The sequence below is a fragment of the Megascapheus bottae genome, chromosome 22, assembly GCF_031878675.1.
Source record: "Megascapheus bottae isolate mThoBot1 chromosome 22, mThoBot2.hap1, whole genome shotgun sequence".
NCBI lineage: Eukaryota > Metazoa > Chordata > Mammalia > Rodentia > Geomyidae > Megascapheus > Megascapheus bottae.
The window spans coordinates 12,756,347-12,776,187 of NC_143530.1; the positions used below are offsets into that span (position 1 = coordinate 12,756,347).

General features: G+C 53.8%; 1 protein-coding gene across 4 annotated transcripts in view; it reads left to right on the top strand.

The window, feature by feature from the left end:
• Window positions 1-18,825, top strand: part of Grm4 (glutamate metabotropic receptor 4) — a 100,792-nt gene extending 81,967 nt beyond the window's left edge. For 2 of the 4 annotated variants that reach the window (XM_090355865.1, XM_090355866.1), the window contains exons 9-11: window positions 711-1,646; window positions 7,715-7,961; window positions 12,227-13,224. In XM_090355865.1, coding sequence (XP_090211991.1) covers window positions 711-1,646; window positions 7,715-7,961; window positions 12,227-12,276 — 1,233 coding nt within the window. In that variant the 3' untranslated portion in view covers window positions 12,277-13,224. Of the gene's footprint in view, window positions 1-710; window positions 1,647-7,714; window positions 7,962-8,333; window positions 8,494-12,226; window positions 13,225-18,502 lie in introns of those variants that run through there. The other 2 variants (XR_016539301.1, XM_090355868.1) reach the window with 2 other exon arrangements.
• The last annotated feature ends 1,016 nt before the right edge of the window (window positions 18,826-19,841 follow it).

Below are 19,841 nucleotides of genomic sequence, written 5' to 3' on the forward strand. Positions count from 1 at the left end.
TGTGGCTCCTTCGCTCCCAGCCACGGTATCTTCAGACACTACGGAACTGTGAGTAGCACTGATTTAGAGCAAGATGTAAAGAAATGCTAACCCCTGGGCACATATTAAGTGTCCTCTGATTAAATCTTCGTCCGTTGCTCTCTGCTGCACACAACTCCTCACACCACGCCACGGAAGCTCCACGGGCTGAGCCATGGGGCCGGCGGGCCGTCTGGCCGTCTGGCCGTCAATCAGGTGCAGGCAGAGCTTGTGGAGACACAGATTCTGAGTAGGAAGTCCTGGGCGGGGCTGGAATAGAAATTTCCAACAAGTTCCTGGTGATGCTGGAGCTGCCAGACCACTGTGAGTCACAAGGCCTTGACAGGGGCGGGGAGGGCAGAGTCGGGGCTCCGGGGCTCTCTCTGCTCTGTTCTTGGTGTGTCGTGTGATTCTAGGCTGGCATCACTCCCCTCTGGGCTTGCTTTCTACAGATGAGTCTGGAGAGTTTTAAATTCCCTCAGGATTCCCTCAGGCAGTAGTGAGAAGTCCACACTGGGGAGCTGGTGTAAATCTAGCTGTCCGTGAGTGAGTTCTGGTGGGTCCAAGAAGCTAGACTTTGGGCCAGCTAATGGGCTGATTCAAATGTAGGGACCAGAGGGTACTGCCCAGGGGAACGGTCCAGGTACGTGGCACATGTCCTGAGGCCTGCTGTCTGGTGCTGTTGTTGCCAGATAGAGCGGATGCACTGGCCAGGGAGCGGGCAGCAGCTGCCCCGCTCCATCTGCAGCCTGCCCTGCCAGCCGGGTGAGCGGAAGAAGACAGTGAAGGGCATGCCCTGCTGCTGGCACTGTGAGCCCTGCACGGGGTACCAGTACCAGGTGGACCGCTATACCTGTAAGACCTGCCCCTACGACATGCGGCCCACTGAGAACCGCACAGGCTGCCGGCCCATCCCCATCATCAAGCTGGAGTGGGACTCGCCCTGGGCGGTGCTGCCCCTCTTCCTGGCTGTGGTGGGCATCGCTGCCACTTTGTTTGTGGTGGTCACATTTGTGCGCTACAATGACACACCCATCGTGAAGGCCTCAGGCCGTGAGCTGAGCTACGTTCTGCTGGCGGGTATCTTCCTGTGCTATGCCACGACCTTCCTCATGATCGCCGAGCCTGACCTTGGCACCTGCTCCCTGCGCAGAATCTTCCTGGGGCTTGGCATGAGCATCAGTTATGCGGCCCTGCTCACCAAGACCAATCGCATCTACCGCATCTTTGAGCAGGGCAAGCGGTCGGTCAGCGCCCCGCGCTTCATCAGCCCTGCCTCTCAGCTGGCCATCACCTTCAGCCTCATCTCCCTGCAGCTGCTGGGCATCTGCGTGTGGTTTGTGGTGGACCCCTCCCACTCAGTGGTGGACTTCCAGGACCAGCGGACGCTGGACCCCCGCTTCGCCAGGGGTGTGCTCAAGTGTGACATCTCGGACCTGTCTCTTATCTGCCTGCTGGGCTACAGCATGCTGCTCATGGTCACATGTACTGTGTATGCCATCAAGACACGTGGCGTGCCTGAGACCTTCAATGAGGCCAAGCCCATTGGCTTTACCATGTACACCACCTGCATCGTCTGGCTCGCCTTCATTCCCATCTTCTTTGGCACCTCACAGTCTGCTGACAAGGTGGGTGTTGGGGGCTGGGGTTAAGGGGAGAGTGAGACGACTTCCTGAGGCTTCTCTCCTGCCTTGCTTGGATTCTTTGCCTCCTGGTTGCAAGTTGTTTTTCTTTTCCCTCTGGGTTCTGGCTTTTCCTTCCTCTCTCTCTTTTTCCTTTTTGTGTCCTTTTTCTGCCTTCTCTCCATCTGACTCATAGCTTTTCTTTTTTCCTTTCCTTTATCCTTCCTTCTTTCCTTCCTTCCTTCCTTCCTTCCTTCCTTCCAAATCCTGCTTATTTCTCCCATCTCCTTTCTTTTCTTCCTTCCCCTTCTCTCCCTCCCTGCTTCTGGAAGCATTCTGTCACCAATGCATAGAGGTATAAGTGCTTTCTTTGATTCATTCTTCCTAGACTCTCCCCTCTCCCTCTCTGGCCAGCCCCATCTTATTTTGGGCCTATTCCTCTGTGCTCCCTCCACTATCTATCTTATCATCCTCCAGGGGCCACTGAGGTGTGAAATGTTTTGGGCACTTGCTTCCTTTTTCCCCAGAACCAAGCTGCCTGAGGTCCAGGATCTTGGTAGTGCCAGCCAAGAGCCTGCACAGCTGGAGCTGTAGAAGGGCTGACTCTGCACTTAGTACAGCTGGGCTGGAGGGGCTGTACATACACGAGGGTCTTGAGACTCCTTACCACATCCCTGCCGTGGTGCTGCCTGGTGACTGGCTAGGGAGCTGTCTTGAAGGGTTGGGAATCATTGAAGTCAGGTCTCATGGTAGACTGGCAACCCTGGCTTCTGGCTTGAGTGAGGTCCAGGGAATCTGGCCTGACTAGCCTCAGTTTCTTCGTGAGTAATTTGGGGCCACAATCTTTTCCCTGAAGTCCTTCTAGCTGGGCAACAATGATGAGTTCCAGTGGTGTAGATGTAGTTTATACCAGCGGAGGAGAGGGGAGATGGGGAAGCAGAGGAGGTGGCAGGGATCGGGTCAGAGAAAAGGACAGTCCATGGAGAGGATGCTGCTCTTGCTGTGAATCAGAAGAGTCCTGTGGGATCAGAACCCGGAGGCTTCGAAAGGACCGAATTAAGGTGATCAAGAAGAAAAGAGGGACTGTCATGATCTAGGCAGGAGGCGTGGGCAGCAGAAGTGACAAGAGGGGGAGTCTGGGTGGGTTTGGAGGTGGCAGGTGATTTCTGAGGGATTACACGGGGCGGGGGGGGGATGTAGGAAAGTCATGGATGCTTCTAGGGGTTTTAGTCAGAGCAATCAAGGCATTTCCATATGCAAAGGAGGAGAACAGAGTTACCTGTGCCGGGGCAGGGGCCTCTGCTGAGTTTGGGATGCTGTCCTAAGGGCAACTGTTGCATCATAGCCAAGGATGAGAGCTGAATTTGAGGCTGGGGTATCCTCCGCCTGCTGTGGCATTTAAAATAGAGTTCAGGGCTGAGCTCCTTGAGACATCTGACCCTCAGTGAGGCAACCATCAAAGCTGCTGCATATGGAGTGCCAGTCCTATGCCAGACATGTTAGCGGCCATTAGTCCTCACACCAGCAGGGACTGTCCCCTCTTACAGGTGAGGACACAGGAACAGAGAGGGGAAGTGGTTTACTTGAAGTCATTCAGCCAGTAGGTGGCCCAGCTGGACTCGACCCCACCCTGCGTAATGCAGGAGCCTCCCACTTCCCCTCCACACTGTCCTGATGTTCCCCCAGCTCTGGGACACCTCTCCAGTCTCCTGGGATTTCTTTTCCCAGCCTCTTCCCGAGAGCTGAATTTTCACTCGGGATCCCCTGGAATTGGCCTATGGTGTCTTCCAGGAGTGGTGTCTAGCTGGGGGCTAGAGGCCAGCGGAGGGTCCTAAGATATCATTGTGGGCCTGTCTGTCTGGACACAGCCTAGGGAGGGGCCTAAGGTGGGAGAATAGGCCTGGCTCCATCAGCAGCACCACCCCACATGCCTCAACCAAGCCGCCTCCACCAGCTCACACCGAGCTGGGTATTCGGCTCCCTGTTGGGGGATAGGTGCTGGCAGAGTCCTACCCGCTCTGTGCCCACGATCCCTGTGGCTCCGGTGGTCTCATACCCTAGGAATCTGAGAGCTAGAGAAATTACCTCAGCAACATCAGGTCTCTCCCCCATGTCTCCTCAGGGAATCTAGGCCTGCTGCTGGGAGGCCCTGGCATGGGCTTAGATTCCTCCCTCCACCTGCATCCCTCCCTAGGGGAGTCTTGTCACCCCAGAGTCTCCTCCCAGCATGGACTAGGGAAAGAGATACTGAGATGATTCCTTCAAATTCCAAAAAGGGACAGATCACACCACAGGTCACACCACAGGCTGTACTCACCAATTATCCAGCCAAGGCGTGGGACACACCCCCTGCCTCTATGGGCCTCGAAACGGAAGCATGTGTCACTTAGGACACCAGGCTTCTTAAAGATTCAGCTGGCCCTAGGCTGTGTCTGGGCAGATAGGTGGGAGCTAGGAAATGCCCTGTACAAGCTGTGGGAGGGGCTGCAGGGCTGGAATACGCATGAAGGCGGATTGGGGCTGTGGTCAGGAGCTGTGGCCAGGAGCTGTACACACACGTGTGTGCAGATGTGAGGGTGCCCTTGGTGGATGTGTGCATGCCCGAGGTGGATGGGCTGTGTGTGAGTATATACACTGGCGGGGAGGGCTGATATATGTGCCAGGGGATTCACAGCTGCCAGTAAGTGTGTGCGTATGCAGACTGAGTATGTGTTCGCACCAGTTAGAAAGTATATACAGATGTATATATATATATGTGTGTAGATATGAGTGCGTTTGTAGATGTGTGTTCATTCAGCTACACAAACAGAGGGTCAGGTGTGTGTGTAGCACTGAGTTCAGGTGTGTGTGTGTGTGTGTGCATGCGTGTGTAAGCAAGTATGTGGTGTGTAAGCATGTTGGTGTGCAGCCGAGTAGCCGCATAGCTCCCCAGGGTGTGAGATGAAGCCGTTTGTGCTGCTCTGGTGAGCAGGCAGATGGATCCCCCGGCATTAGTCTGGATTTCCGGGGCTTAACACCACAGCCGTGTGGCATCACCCTGAGCCGTCCTGAGTGGCCTTTCTCCTGGATGAGATTACAGCTCAGCCCGGCTCGGGGAGGTTGGAGCCACAGAGGTCAGTCAGGATGCCTGCCAGGGGTGGCCTGGACAGAAATAAAGCAGGCAGAGCTCTTCATCCTGCCTGTGCCCCCCCACCCCATTCCAGCCTCTCATACCTGCACCTGTCAGCCTAGAAGGAAAACAGGAAAGTCATCATGCCCATGAACCGCAGCAGCTCCTCCCTGTGCCCAGCTCTGACAGCTTCCTTCATGCCAGGAGCTGGTGACTGGTCACACCTGTGTGAAGTTACCACCATGATTTTCAGGACCCTCTGTCAAACATTAATATTTAAAATGGTGGCAGCAATATATTAAACTAAGCACGGGCTTTTCTAAATACAGACCCTATGAAGCTGATTCTGCCTGTGTTGATGATGGGGTTCCTGGTGCCCAGAGAGGGGAGACTTGTCTAGTGTACTGCTGTGGGCCAGGCCAGAATGGCTTCAGGAACCCAGGCTCCCAACCCCTAAAGCAAGGCTGTATTCCCTGTAGAGCTTGAGTCACTCAGAGGGAGGCCTTGATTTGTGTTATATGGGCCAAATCACATACCACTCCCCTCAGCAAGGGGCAGGGGGAAGAAAAAGGCTTGCAAAAGGTATAAGATAGCAATGTGGCCTATCAGGATACCACAAGGATCACTAAACAGTCACCAACGTGAGAGCAGAGACGTCCTCTGCCCCCTGGAAGCCCTGTCTAAAGGGGGGCACACGTCCTTGGGGTATGTTCAGTCTTCAGGGAAAACCCTGCTGACAAGCCTGTTCTTATCCAGCCTTGACCACCATTCCCTGTTCCACGGTATCTGGAGCCTGGTACCCATCCAGCCCTACTAGTGTCACAGGAGAACGTGTGGTGTGTGGGTTGTGTGTGAGAATTGAGGTTTGTTTGTGTGTCTTAGGGGGCATGTGTTATCAGTCACCATTTCCCCTTGGGCCTGTGTCATTGTCCCAGGTCAATCAGCTCTCATCTGGAGGCTGGATTTTGAGCATCACCACTGTCCAGCCAGCTGTGCCCTGTGTCTCTTCTCAGTTTCAGTCCAGAGCCTGTAACCAGGGAAAGTGACTTTCCTGTGGCCTTGCAGTCTGTGCTTGGGTGTCTTTATAGTGTGGGGGGCGGGAGGGAAAGAGGAGCTATCATCCCATTGTACTGGCAGGAAAACTGATGCCTATAGGGGGCCAGACTTTCCTCTTAGACCTTACAGCTTCTCTAGCCCCTTACCCAAAGGCTGGAATGGAGGTCTTGTACTCTGTGGTATAACTTGTGGACAGAGAAGAGACAGGAAAGACGATGACAGTGGGAAACCCTGGCCCCTATCCTCAGTAGGTCCATACTGCTGGGCTGGCTCCAGAAGTGAGATGTCATTGGAGGTCAGGTCAGCCTTCCTGGAAAAGAACCATCTGAGGGAGAGGGGTCCAGGTCCAGGCTCAGCAGATAAGGGGACATTAATTGGGTCTTAGCCCTTGACTGGCCAAGGGGGGCAGAGAGACTGCTGGGACCTGGAGAACTTGGAGGGAGGTAGGAGAGAATCCTAGCGGGGCAGTGGAATTGCCTGGCCTGCCTGGAAGGGCCCACCACTGAAGGATGGATGATCCGACGCCCAGATTAATGGACTTTCATTTTGTTAAGCATCTGTCACTGTTAGTGCTGGTGAGCAAGCATGAAATGAGCTTTTACTGTGTTGTCACTGCTGCATTGTGCTGGGTACTTTGGGTCCCCTGCCCAGAGCCTGCTCTGCACAGCGTGGCACATGGGGCCTGGTTTGAGGGGTGGTGGCACAGCCATATGGGACCACTCCAAGGCACCAGTGAGTGCTCACGTTCCCTGCAGCCCTGAGCAGGGATGGGTCCTGAGAAGATGAGCTGTGGTCCCCAGGCTAATACAGTGGGGCAGTCTTCCCTGACAATATCATGCACAGGACAGTACTTCACACACATTTAGCAGAATGAAGTAAGTCCTCACCAGAGCCCTAAGAGGTAAGAGCTGTGATTATTTATTTATTTATTTATTTTGCCAGTCCTGGGGACTGAATTCAGGGCCTGAGCACTGTCCTTGGGCTTTCTCAAGACTAGAGCTTTACCACTTGAGCTACAACACTAGTTCTGGCTTTTTCTATGTACCGAGGAATTGAACCCTGGTCTTCGTGCATGCTAGGCGAGCACCCTACCACTAGGCCAAACTTCTGGCCAAGAACTGATTATTGTGTCTATATTTTATGTGAGGAAACAGAGTCATAAGGCTGAATTTGTTCAATATCACACAGCTGGAGGCAAGATTTGAGTCTAGGAATTATGGTCTGAAATCCTCAGTTTGGAATTGGAGCTGTTGCTCAAGTGGTGGAGCACCAGCCTTGAGAAAAAAAATCCAACCAAGAGCACAAGGCTCTGAGGTCAAGCCCTGATGCCATGTATGAGTGCGTGTGTGCACACATACACACACACACACACACATGCACACAGGCACATGCACACACACACACACACGCACACATGCACACAGGCACATGCACACACACATACACACAGGCATACAGGCACACACACACGCACACAGGCACACAGGCGCACACACACACATACACACAGGCACACACACACACACGCACACAGGCACACACACGCGCACACACAGGCACACACACACAGGAACACACAGACACACACACACACATGCACGCACGCACACACAGGCACACACACACAGGCGCACACACACAGGCACACGCACACACATGCGCATACACACACAGGCGCACACACACACAGGCACACGCACACACAGGCGCGCACACACACACAGAAGCGCACGCATACACCAGCGCACGCACACACAGGCACATGCCCACACAGGCGCACACACACAGGCACACGCACACACATGCACACACACATACACACAGGCACACACAGAGGCACCGGTGGGTTGGCCTGGCTGTCCCCGGTGGGGGCTGGCACTGACGCCGTCCCCCGTCCCCCCTCGCGCAGCTGTACATCCAGACGACCACGCTGACGGTGTCGGTGAGCCTGAGCGCTTCCGTGTCCCTGGGGATGCTCTACATGCCCAAGGTCTACATCATCCTCTTCCACCCGGAGCAGAACGTGCCCAAGCGCAAGCGCAGCCTCAAGGCCGTCGTCACCGCCGCCACTATGTCCAACAAGTTCACGCAGAAGGGTAACTTCCGGCCCAACGGGGAGGCCAAGTCCGAGCTGTGTGAGACCCTGGAGGCCCCTGGTGAGTGTCCCTGGCCCGCCCTCAGCCTGTCAGGCACGCCCCTGCCCGGGTTCCTGGCCATGTCCCCGCCTGCTCCCCTGGCCCCAGGTGAGCCAGGTCGGGAGGAGCTGGTTAGAATCTGTCCTGGTGGCCTTGAGAGAGCCTTCATCTTCCCAAACCCTGTGCTGGCTACACCTTTCCAGGGATTTCTCCCCAGTCTGGAATAGGACCCTAGGGAATTGGCCCAGGATGTATGATGAGATACTAAGGCCACATCCCAGCCCAGCTCTCCAGTCTCTCTGGGAGAAGTGGCCCTGCTCACAGGTCCGTGGGCAACCTGGGGAGGGTCCTGGTCCCAGAGCAGCTGTTGACACCCAGCGTGGCTTTGTTTAGCAGCCCCTTAGGAGGATCCGAGAGATGGGGGACTCAGGATATGGGCTGGCCCAGGGCAGGTGAGTGAGGGATGGAGTTGGGCTTTGGGATCTTCAGAGGTTGAGTTCCTCTCAACCAGGGCTTGCCAGGAGAGGTCCTGGTTTTTGTTTTTGTATTTTAATTTGAGAGGGTAGGTTAGCTTTTTTTTCCCCCCTTTTGGGGAAAGGTAGATTAGCTTTTGCTTGGAAATAGAAGTAAGCCTCTGTAGTAGAACTGTGCACTGAAAATGCTGAGGGAGGCATGGATTTCTCAGCTTGTGGGATGGACCCAAGGTCCATTAATGTAGGGTAAAGATTATGTCCCTCTCCCTCTTCTTCTTAGACTTAGCTGTGTTTGGGGAGTGAAGGCATAGAGAAATGGAGGGGTAAGAATGCAACTGCCAGAGGCCTGGGACGAAGGCTATCCAGTCCTTGAACCCTGACTAGGGGTAGACCCCCAACCTGCCAGCTCTCATCCCAGTTACCACCTAAGGCAAGACTTTTGTCCTGTGTGTGAGATGTAGAGAAGGACCAGAGGTGGCCAGGGACTTGCCCAGGAGATTCAGTGTGGTCCACGGTGGTCCAGAGCCTGCTCCACAGAAGAGGCCCTTTTTCATCTGGGCTGGGCAGACCTCCAGCCCCACTTGAGGCTCTGGGTGAAGCATCTTCACCCAAGAAGATGCTGCCATCACCCTCGGCTCCTAAGAAGAGTGTGACACACATATTATAGAGCTCTGGCCCACAGCCACACTTGCCCCTATGCTCAGGCTGGTCACCCCTTCATTCAAGGAGGCCCTGCTAAGGAAAGGTACCAGCTGAGCACCCCACCCCTGCAGCCACACTCAGAGGCAGGAGCTCCCCTCACCATCACTGTCTCTCAGCTCAGTGACAGGGCCAGGGAGGTGCCTGGTGATTAATTCCAGGGACAGCCTCAGAGGAGGGGTGTAGCTGGAAGAGTAGGAAGGTGTCACTCTAGTGGAGCAGGGACATTTTTCACCCTGTCACTTGCAGGCCACGGTATCTTTAAACAAACAACAGAATAAATAATTTAGGGGCCTGATTGCAGGCCGATTGGGTTGTGGAGACACAGGGCGACAAATGGGGTCTGTCAGCTTGTGCCTTACACAACCTACCTCCCAGCTAATTGTTCTGAGTCGTCTATGTCAGCAAAGCAACAGGGAGGGCTGGAGGTCAGCTGGGGCTTCTGCCACCTTGCCCTTTCCCCTCGTAAGAAGATGTCCCTGCAAGGTCCTAGGCCACTCCCTCTCCACCTCTGTGGGGTAGAGTCTGCTCCTCTGCCCCATGTTTTGTAGGGTCAGAGTGTTTTCAGCTACCCTGGGCCAAGAGCCTGCTGTGCATGAGGTCTGTGTGTGTGTGGCCATCAAGTCTATGAGTTGGATTTTTTTTTTTTAGAGGAGATAGACCACTGTGGACTTATAGGAACAAGACACAGTTGTTCCAGCTGTCCCTCTCCTCTGTCTCCTGACTGGCTCTGGGTACCCTCAGGATCCCTCAGGCTCACTTTTCCTGCAGCCAGGGCATTTAACGGTGGCTACTGCTGTGATTTCCTTCCACCTCTGAGCCGGGAGCTGCTGAAGGGTTTTATAGTTTGGAAACTCCATTTTATCAGTTCACCCAGGGGGTGAGGGAGCCCTGGGGAGTTGATTCACACCAGCTTGGTTGGCAGGCAGGTGATTAGCAGAGCCAGCTGCTGGCTCTTCTTTTAACTATGGGGGTTGGCTGTGTAGAGGTACTGGAGGTGTCCGGTAGCCCCCTTAAGAAAATTAGTGTGAGCACAAAGGGGTACCCCACTTTCTCAGGTCATAGGCAGGGAAACTGAGGCCAGCGGAGAAGGGAGAGAGCTGTGTGAGGTCTTTTAGGGTCCTTGGGATTCGCTGTCACTCTGCATGCACAACACATCTGCCATTCTCAGTGACACAGCCTCCTCTCCTCAAGCCCAGGCCACCTCCTATATGATGTCCCCTGGTCATCCACCTCCTAGAGAGACATGGGAGTATGTCTGGACTTTGTGTTGCCATTTCTTTCCATTAACATCTGACCAGGTAGCACTTCCTTGTCCCTGACCAGCCAAGTGACTATCCATCCTCATTTGAATCCTTCTGTGAACAAGGAGTACACTACCATAGAAAGCTGCTGCTTCCAATCTCACCTTTCTCCAGGGGAACGTTCTGGCTTAGTTGAACTGAACACTAGTCTTCGGGCCTCTGCCTGGCTCTCGTGGTGGCCACTCAACAAGTTTGTTTCCATCTGACGGACCCTCTTTGACCCTGTGTTCGTGGTCTTTTGGTTGTGCTGTGATGGTAGAAAGGTCTTCGTGAACAGAGAAGTTCGCATCAGACAGATGTTTGTTATGAGTATGTAGTTGGTGGGCAGGAGTAGAGGGGCCCAGGTTCCTTTCATTCTGTTTCTCCATCGGTTCCCACAGAGTTGAGGCTCGCTCGGTCCATGTCTGCTCTGCTCATGGAAGCCAAAGAAAAGAAGTCAGCAAGGGGGAAATGCTGTTTTAATCAAATGATTTGGGTGTGGTCCCCAGTCCTTCAGTCACATTTCATAAGCATGACTTTAGTCATAGAAGGCCCCACTCAACTGCAAAGGAGACTGGGAAATGTAGTCTTTAATGGCCACATGCCAGCAAAAATGGAGGAGAGGATTTGGGGAACAACTTACAGATCACCCCACTGCTCTTCGCATGTCCTCTCCTCCAGGCCAGTGCTCTAGCCCAATCAGGCAGGTACACCTCCTCTTCTGAGCTGACAGGATCCCCACTGGGGACCAGAGCAGCTTTAAGACAAAGACAGTATGTTTTCCTCCTCTCCATTTCCTCTTCTTGCATCAGCAGACCAGCCTAGCCCCAGGCAGCAACACTGTCCCTGATTTACTGCTGCCCAGGGGAGCCTGAAACGTGGCAGTACAGGGCAAAAAAACGAGGTCTAGCCTGGCTCCTCCCTCCTCCCTCCCAGCTCCTTCTCTGTCGAATGGGGCTCCTCATTCCCTGCTATGAGGCTGCACCCCAGGGGGACAGCAGACATTTGTGAGAGCTAATGCCATCACCTGGTGGGGGACTAAGGGAGCTGTGTCCAGGAGATGGGAGGTGCCACAGTTGCCATCCCAATGCCAGTTGTGAGGTCAGGGAGAAGGACCGCTCCAAACTGAGAGGAGATGGAGAAGGAAGAAATGGAATGGGAAGAAATGGCCAAGGGCTGTGTGGCTCTAGGGATTTGCATTTTCTTTGGGCACGGGAGGGATGGAGGTTAGTTCTGTCACATTCCTCAGTTTCTGGCCAAGCAAAGCCCGGGTGGTTGTCAGTATTTCCTCTGTCCTTGTTCCTCACGCCTCTTCCTGTCCACCACTGCAAGGTGTTGGGATGTGTGTTCCTCACATGGGTGCTCTTCTAAGATGGTTGAACTTCTGAAGGAATTCCCCTGGATTCTAGTTTAGGGTTATACAATCATATCACAAAGAAAATAATTCACGTAAGGTGTGGTAGAATTAGAAGGCGACAGGGGCTCCATGGTGGGGAGACCTTCAGAGGAATGAGCCTGAGAGGGGGGATAGGCTCTGAAAGGGGAGGTCGCCTCAAAGTTCCATAGTGAGGGGAGGGGCACCCCAGGCAGCAGCCCAGCAAAGACAAATGAGGGGAGAGAGGGAAATGGTGTGGGTGAGACCCGGGCCTGGGGGCAGCAGGAGGAGCTGCTGTGTGGTTGGAGGTGTATAGCTCGCTCCGATTAGGAGCCAGGGTTGGGGGCGGTGGGTGATAAGAGCCACAGGGAGCTTTTATGCAGGGCACTGACAGCAGTGAAGGGGATCTGAGAAGCAGCCCCTGAGTCCTGGTGATGCTGGTGTCTCTCCTTCCAGGACTGGCTACCAAACAGACCTACGTCACCTACACCAACCATGCAATCTAGCTGGGCTGCCAAAGCCAAGTGGGCAGAGGAGGAGCCACGACCTATGTGGAAGGTGCGTTGGGCCAGGGCCACTCTTAAGGGCCCAGCTGATGTCCTGCCTGCCCGTGGGTGCCCACGGACGTGGCTTGGTGCTGAAGACAGTGGAGGCCCCGGCTGCCACGCTGGCTAAGCAGTCTGGGCAAGCCAGGTGGGCAGCAGGGAGCTCGAGGGGCCAGGGCAGTTTCCGGCCACCACAAGGAACTTTGCTTGGATGCTGATTCTCCAAGCCCCCAAAGCACAGGGGCGCAGGATGTGTGGGCCTGAGCACTGGTTTTCTCTCTCTCCCTCGGCCTCTGTCTGTCCTGTTGGTGACCTCGGTCTGTCTCCATCTCTGTCTCTCTGTTCTCTTATCTCTTTGTTACTGTGGGTTTCTCTGCACGTCTGGTTCGTTTGGGTTCTTGGCTTCTGTCCCTTCTCTTTCTGCTCTTGCCTCTGCCTCCTTGGCCATGTGTTCTGCTCTTCCTGTTTCTGGGTCCCTCCGTGTCACTCTTCTCATTCATTTTTCTTTCCTCTTCCCCCTCAACGTTACTTTCCTCCAGCTGTGGGCTCTGCCCTCCCCCACAGCATCCTTTCCTAATCTACCTAATCTTCCATGTCACAAAGAGAAAAAAGAAAAAAAAAGGAAAAAAAAAATCAAAACACAAAAATGCCAAAACAAAACACAAATTTCGAGTGTGTTGCGAAGTGCCACGTCCTCCTGGTGGCGTGGTTTCTGTGGCCCGCAGCCTGCCTGCCTGCCCCATCTGCCCTGTGTCCTGCCCGCCTGCCGGCCTACCCACCCGCCCCTCCCGCCACCGACACGGAGTTCAGTGCCTGGGTGTTTGGTGATGGTTATTGATGACAACGTGTAGCGCATGGTTGTTTTTATACCAAGAACATTTCTAATAAAGATGAACACCTGGTTTTGCACGCGGCCTCCACATTCACTAGGGGCCTGGATCCCCCGCTCAGCCATAGCTGGTGGCTGGGAGGGAGGAGGGAAGAGGACCTTGGATGTGGGTGCTGCCAGAGTGGGGCTCTGGGGGTGTGGTAGAGCTTTGACAGGGGGGAGCAGGTCTGGCCTGCAGCCCCTGGGAGGGTGCATTCTGTCCTGTCTTCTCTGTCTTGGGTCCCTTATATGCACCAGCCCATCAGCCTCTATTACTGACCCAAACCTCTCCCTCTAGACAGGACAGTCTCCTGGGGAGAAGCACCCACAGCCCCTACCCAGCTGACTGTCACCAGATGCTAAGGTGGTTGGTGTGTTTGTCCTGGAGAACCACATGTGTGGCTATCTGTTCACCCGTCCATGAACTCACAGTGCAGTGGGTGTACAGCTCCCTCTGTGCTAAGAGCATACAGAATACACACAGGCCCTTTGCACATGCAGGTGTGCCTTGTATGTGTCAGTCTGCCTGGGTAGGCCCCAGTAGGGTGAGTCTTGAGGCTATGTGTCCCAGGCTGGTGGCAGGTGTGCCAGGCAAGTCGCCACAGCTGGCTCCCTTGGTGGGTTGGGGGTAGGGAGTGGGGAGTCACTTAGGGGTTGGGCCCTGCTAGGGAAAAATTATAGAGTCAGCGACACAATGAGGCCACAGGCAGCAGCTGGAGCCCAGGCATCCCGTGCCTCCCCCCCTCCCCCCCGTCCTCCTCCATTGCTAGCTGACAGGTGTAGGACACCATAGCTAAGGGACTGGAGGATCTCTGAATGGGGAGGAAGGCAGGGATGGAGTGAATGGAGCTGAGGCAGGGTACCACATAGTGCCAGATGTTGGGGTGGCTTCTTGAGCCAGCCCTCCCTCTCGGGGGACATTGCACACAGCTGTGCCCAGGAACCAGCTCCCTCCCAGGTCTGCATTGAGCCCCGGTTCATGTGCAGGGAAGGAGGGAGGAGGGGTCGATTGCTGACTCTCTGGCTCCTGTAAGATAGCCTTAGGCCTTTACCCAGAACAGATTCACAGCCAGTGCCAATACTCAGTGACACTGAGTGAGGCTGCTGGACCCAGAGTGTCTGCTCCAGTTTCACCATGCTATATGAGACTGGGAGCAGAGTAACAGGCCCATCTTCCCCTGAAGCAGAAGCTGACCCCTTCCTGTTTCCCCTTTTTTCTGTTACTAGATTTGAACTCAGGCTTCAAGCTTGCACATCTTGCTTGTTTAGCTGGTGCTCTACCACTTGAGTCCAGCTTTTCACCGGGTCTTTTGGAGATGGAATATCATAAACTTTGCTGTTCAGGCTGACCTTGGCCAGCAGCTCTCTGGATCTCAGCCTCCTGAGTAGCTTTACTTGGAGGTAATTCATGCTCTGAGTGTCAGGCTGCATGGGCTGCGGCCCCACCCAGGACCTGTCAGGTTCACCTGTGTGGGGAACCCCATCTAGGTGATGGGATAATCACCTCTCCAAGGAAGTGCTGCCTTCAGCTGCCCAGGACTCCAGATAGGGGGAGAGAAAAGGCAGTGCGGACTGAAGTGGCTGGTGGGGGCCAGGTTAGTCAGGTAGCAGGCAACTGGATCCCATCTTCAAGGTTTCCTCGTCTGGTGGAGAAGCAGCCCTCTGGGAGTCTAGTTGAATATAGAAGTGCTGCTGGTCCCAAAGTGAACTAATTGTGGGAATACATGGATCAAATGGGGAAGCCTTGGGAGCAGGAGAGCAGTGAGACGTGTAAGCCCTGGGGAACCTAGGTGGGCAGGAGGGGACCCTAGGAACCAGACCTCTGTAGTTCAAGAGGAAGGACACATGGGGGGGCCTTGGGGCCCACCTGGAAGGCACAGGCAGCGGGGCCAGGGCTGGCGCAGTCTGATGTACTGGGGTGGGGAGGCTGCCTGGGCCCTTCCTGGGCAGCTGATGGCTCCCATCCGCCATGGTTGATACCAGGACTCACAAGGGATCACTCACAAGGTTCTGGATTTTGACCCCGCAGCCCCCAGTGTGCCTGGGATGGGGGTGTTACGGCAGACCCAGGGGTCACTCCTCTCCTGGGGCTGGAGTGAGGGGAGGGTGCACCCCGATGTACGCCTTCCAACCCCTGGGGAACATGTTCAGCCCTTCTTAGAGCCCCAAGATCTGAACCTCTGGGTGAGACTGAGTAGGTGCTTGTGTGTCCCGGAAGATACATACGGACTGGGTATGGGCCAGACCTCAGGGTTTGGGGAGCTAAGACCCCATGCGTTTGTCTGGGGCTCATGTCCAACAAGAGCAGCTGCACTAGAGATCCAGCCAGGTCTGAGGCAGCTGCCTCTGTGCTATCCAGACCTTCCATGCTTCCTTTCTTCCTTCCTTTTTCTTCTTTGTCAGTCATGGGGATTGAACTCAGGGCCTGGGCACTGTCCCTCTAGGCTAATGCTCTACCACTTCAAGCCACAGCTCCATGTCTGGTTTTTGAGTGGTTAATTGGAGATAAGAGTCCCACAGGGACTTTTCTGCCTGATCTAGCTTCAAACCGCAATCCTCCGCTCTCAGCCTTGTGAGTAGCTAGGATTAGATGCTGTCACTGGAACCCTACAGCTCTCTCCTTTCAGTGGGTTTGTGACTATTCCTGGCACTGAGGGGGAAATGAGGCACAAGCCTGGTACCTACAACTCTTCTCCATCCTCCTGCCTGCCCCGTACTGCCTTGGCTGCTCACCCACAGGCCTTGGCCCTGGCACTCTGGGCCTCACGAGGGCTCCAGGCCTCCCCTAGACAGCTCAGTACTGAATGGCACGCACTCCCAAATCTCACTCGAATTGGCAAAAGCAGCAATTAGCATCTAATGAGGCTTCTTGCTTTATTTTTAGGTAACCTCTAAGGCCCTGCCTGTGTAACCCAGCCCGCCATTGCTCGGCAGATAATTAAAGCATGTCACCATAATTTGCCTTTTTTTTTTTTTTAAATGAAGCCCCATAATTATGTTTTTATTGCAAGTGAGGGGGAAAAAAGAGAGGGGAAAAGAAACAAAGAGAGGCGGGATTCAGGGAGGAAATGGGGTCTTCTCAGCCAGGTGCCTCTTCCTTCAGCCCAGAACCAGGGATAAACTACTAGTCAGGTCTTGGCTTAACTCCCTAGGGCCTGCTGAACTCCCAGGTCTCCCCTGGAAATTCGCCCAAGCTTCAGCCTCGTGGTTTACCGTTTATCTATCACTCCTTCTCCCCTTTCCCTCTGGAAGGCAGCCTCTTCAGCTTCCATGCAGTCCAGCACTGGAGGGGAGATCAGAAACCCCAATGCTGTAACTGAGTTTGGAGCTTGCAGGGAATGGTGGCACGGGGGAGGGGGGGGACGCGGGAAGAGGGGGTGCTTCCTGTCACATTCCTTCTACGTGTGACAGAAAATTTCCATAATAAAAAAGTTAAACAACACTCCATTCCCAGGCAGGGGGCTGCTGACTGCTGGGTCTGGAATCCACTCCCAGAGCCCTGCTCTTTAACTCTGTGGTGAAGGGCTGTCTTTAATCCCAGGAAGTGCATTTTTGTTATTGGTGAGGCTGCTTGGCAGTCCTTCGTGGGGCTTCTCCATGGCTGCAGGCCAACAGGAGGTGGGCAGAGCAACTGTCCAGCGAGCCCACTGACCCTCAGGATCTTCCCAACTTGCAGCCTGGGAGTCTCAGATTCTGTGGTTAAAGTGTTTAGGCTTCTTTTTGCTGGACACCAGTGGGTCACACCTGTAATCCTAGCTTATTAGGAGGCTGAGATCTGAGGATCACAGTTCAAAGCTAGCCCAGGCAGGAAAGTTCTTGAGACTCTTATCTCCAATTAGCCAGCAAAAAGCCAGAAGTGGAGGTATGGCTTAAATGGTAGAGCACCAGCAGTGAGCAAACAAGCCAGGAGAGAGCAGAGGACCCCAGGTTCAAGACCCAGAACACACACACACACACACACACACACACACACACACACACACACACACACACACACACACATCTCGGCCCAGGGCTTTTTCACTGGAAAGACACCAACCATGACTCCCTGGCACCTGTACTGAAGTCGGTATCCAGTCACCCTGGGTGACATGAGTGACAGGGACAGGTAAGTCTATAAAGTGCTTTGGAGGTCACTCTTACTGCAGCAGTAATCTCTGCATCTGGGGGGCACCACTGAGGTCCTGGACTACAGCCTCTCCTCACTAGCATCAGCACCCCTTCCCCAGGTGTCAGTCTTTTTGTGAATGGCAGCCTCCAAGCCAGGATTTTTGTCTGTGTGATCATGGTGGGATCACAAGGCCTATCGCAGCGCTCTGAGCCTCAGTCCCAAATTCCGAACGTGGCATTTCTTCCCTTGGCCTTCCCCAGGGTGTCCCCCCAGCCCTAGAGAAGGGGGGTGGACACAGCAAGCTCAGCCCTGGGGGAGCCACAGACCTGGATTCTAGGTAAGGCCCTAGCACTGATTTTACTGTGTGCCCTTAAACAACTTGTATTCCCTCTCTGGGCTTCAGCTTCTTCAAGTCTTACAATGAGGAGTTGAGCTAGGAGCTCTCAGAGCCTGAGTAAGCAGTCAGCATTCTAGCTCTACAGAAAAGAGGAGGAGATGGCAGAGAAGAGTCTTTTGGGGCCAGTTGCTATGGCAACTGTGCCCATAAAAGGGTGGGGGAGGGGTCTGAGAACCCACATCAGACCCTTCATTTGGCTTCCTCAGCCTGGGTTGTCTGTCTGCCATGGAGGAAGGAGGCTTTGTTACTAAGGAGTAGTGGAAGAGGACAGAGGGGTGATGAGGGGACCAGCTGAGAAGTTCAGTCAAGGGGTAGGAGGCTCTGCTTGTAGCAACACCTTCACTTGCAGATGGAGAAAGCATAGAACTAAACGTTTAAGCTGGACAACTCACTGCCTGCATCCCAGGCATGGACAGGGAAACAAAAGCTTGTCACAGCCTCTAAGGTAGCTCATACCTGGTATCTAGGAGATAACCAGTGCAAAAAAAGGGATGGAAAAAGGGACTGGTTGAGTGGTTCGAGTGATAGAGCAGGTACCTGCTTAGCAATTTTAGGGCTCAGAGTGCCAATCCTGGTACCATCAGCAGAGCAAAACCTGAGAGGATTTCCAAGGCCTCACCTTGCCACGCAGTCCGGGGTGAACAGCTGCACGCTGCACCCGCTCTGCATGGAGGTGGTGGTGATGGGACAACTCGGATGAGGTTGACTGGGTCTGCAGCAGAGACCCAGGCTTGGATCTCTGCCAGGGTCTGTGGCTTGGCATCTGAGTTCCCTCATCGTCTGAAACTCACCTTCTGCTTCAATGAGACAGGTCAGAACAGCTTTGAAAGATGATTTTGAGATGGCATCATTGCTGCCAGATACCAGGAGAGCAGGTGAGAATGAGAGCCCCAGCCATGAGGTTAGCCTCCTTCCAGGACAAAAGGCCAACCTGAGCCCCTTCTCCCGCCTGGATTCCCTTCCTCTAAGGTTTTGGGTGTCTTTCCTTCCCTCTCCACTCCCATGCTAGGTCTCCTCTGGTGCTTTAGGCCTACAGTCCGTCTCTTCTTTTCTTTCACTTCAAAAGTCCAGTGATCTCTTATTTCAATTCATGATTTTAGTACATAAAAATTGAACTATGTAACTTGAGGGATGGGGGGGGAATGGGGGAGAATAATGGAAGGGGATAATATTGATCAAGATGCATTATATTTATCATGTGATGTATAGAATTGAAGCCTCTTTGTACAACTAACTTAATAAAAATAAAAACATAAAATCATGGTTCTAGTACTTGGAAAATATTCCTCACTCCTATCTTTCCCAGACTCCCTTGCAATTGAGAGGTCATGTGACTATGGGCAAAAGTAATGTTCATGGCTTCAGGTCTGAGGCGAGGCATGTGCCCTAACATTGGAAGTCATGTGTGGAGACGATGACACCTAAGATGAAAAGCACCTAGGTCCCCGAGCCATCAGATAGAGAATGGAGGAGACTCCTTGCTAACCCATACTGAACTTTCTGTAAGAAAAAGCTGCTCTTGCGTTAAAAAAAAAAGATGCTGTGATTTCAGGGCTTCTTTGTTACTGAGTGGCAGCATTTCTCATCCTACCTAACATCCCACAGGATGAGTGTGAATTATGCACGTCTTCCAGCCCAGAGGCTCCTCCCGAGACCTTCAACTGGCTACCTGGCTCTCTGCCTGTCCTCCATACTCCCTGTGGGGTGATTTACACCCAGCACCCTGTCCCATCCCAGCCCCTTTCGCCCTCTCATTTGTCCATACTTAGTTCCACAGCCTCTCTGCCCACTGTGCCTCCTGGTTCCCGTCCTCCATCTCTCCCGACTGCTCTCCAGCTCTGCTAACTGGGCCTTCATTTCAGCCCTGCTCTCTGTCTTCCGGATTGTGTAGCCTTCAAGGAGCATCCTTATCTCTGACACCTTCCTTGTCACTGTTCTGTGTATATAATTAATGTCTCTGTCCTCTGGCTCCTTGTAAGGTGTCTCTTTCTTGCTGGTTTTAAGCAATTTGATTACAATTCAGGGTAGTGTCGTTTTCTTCGTGTTTCTGGTAGTTGGATCTCTGGAGTTATAGCTTCTGTGATATGTGGAAAATTTGGGGCCAATATTTCTGTAAAAGTATTTAAATCCCCCCTTTATCTTCTGTTCTC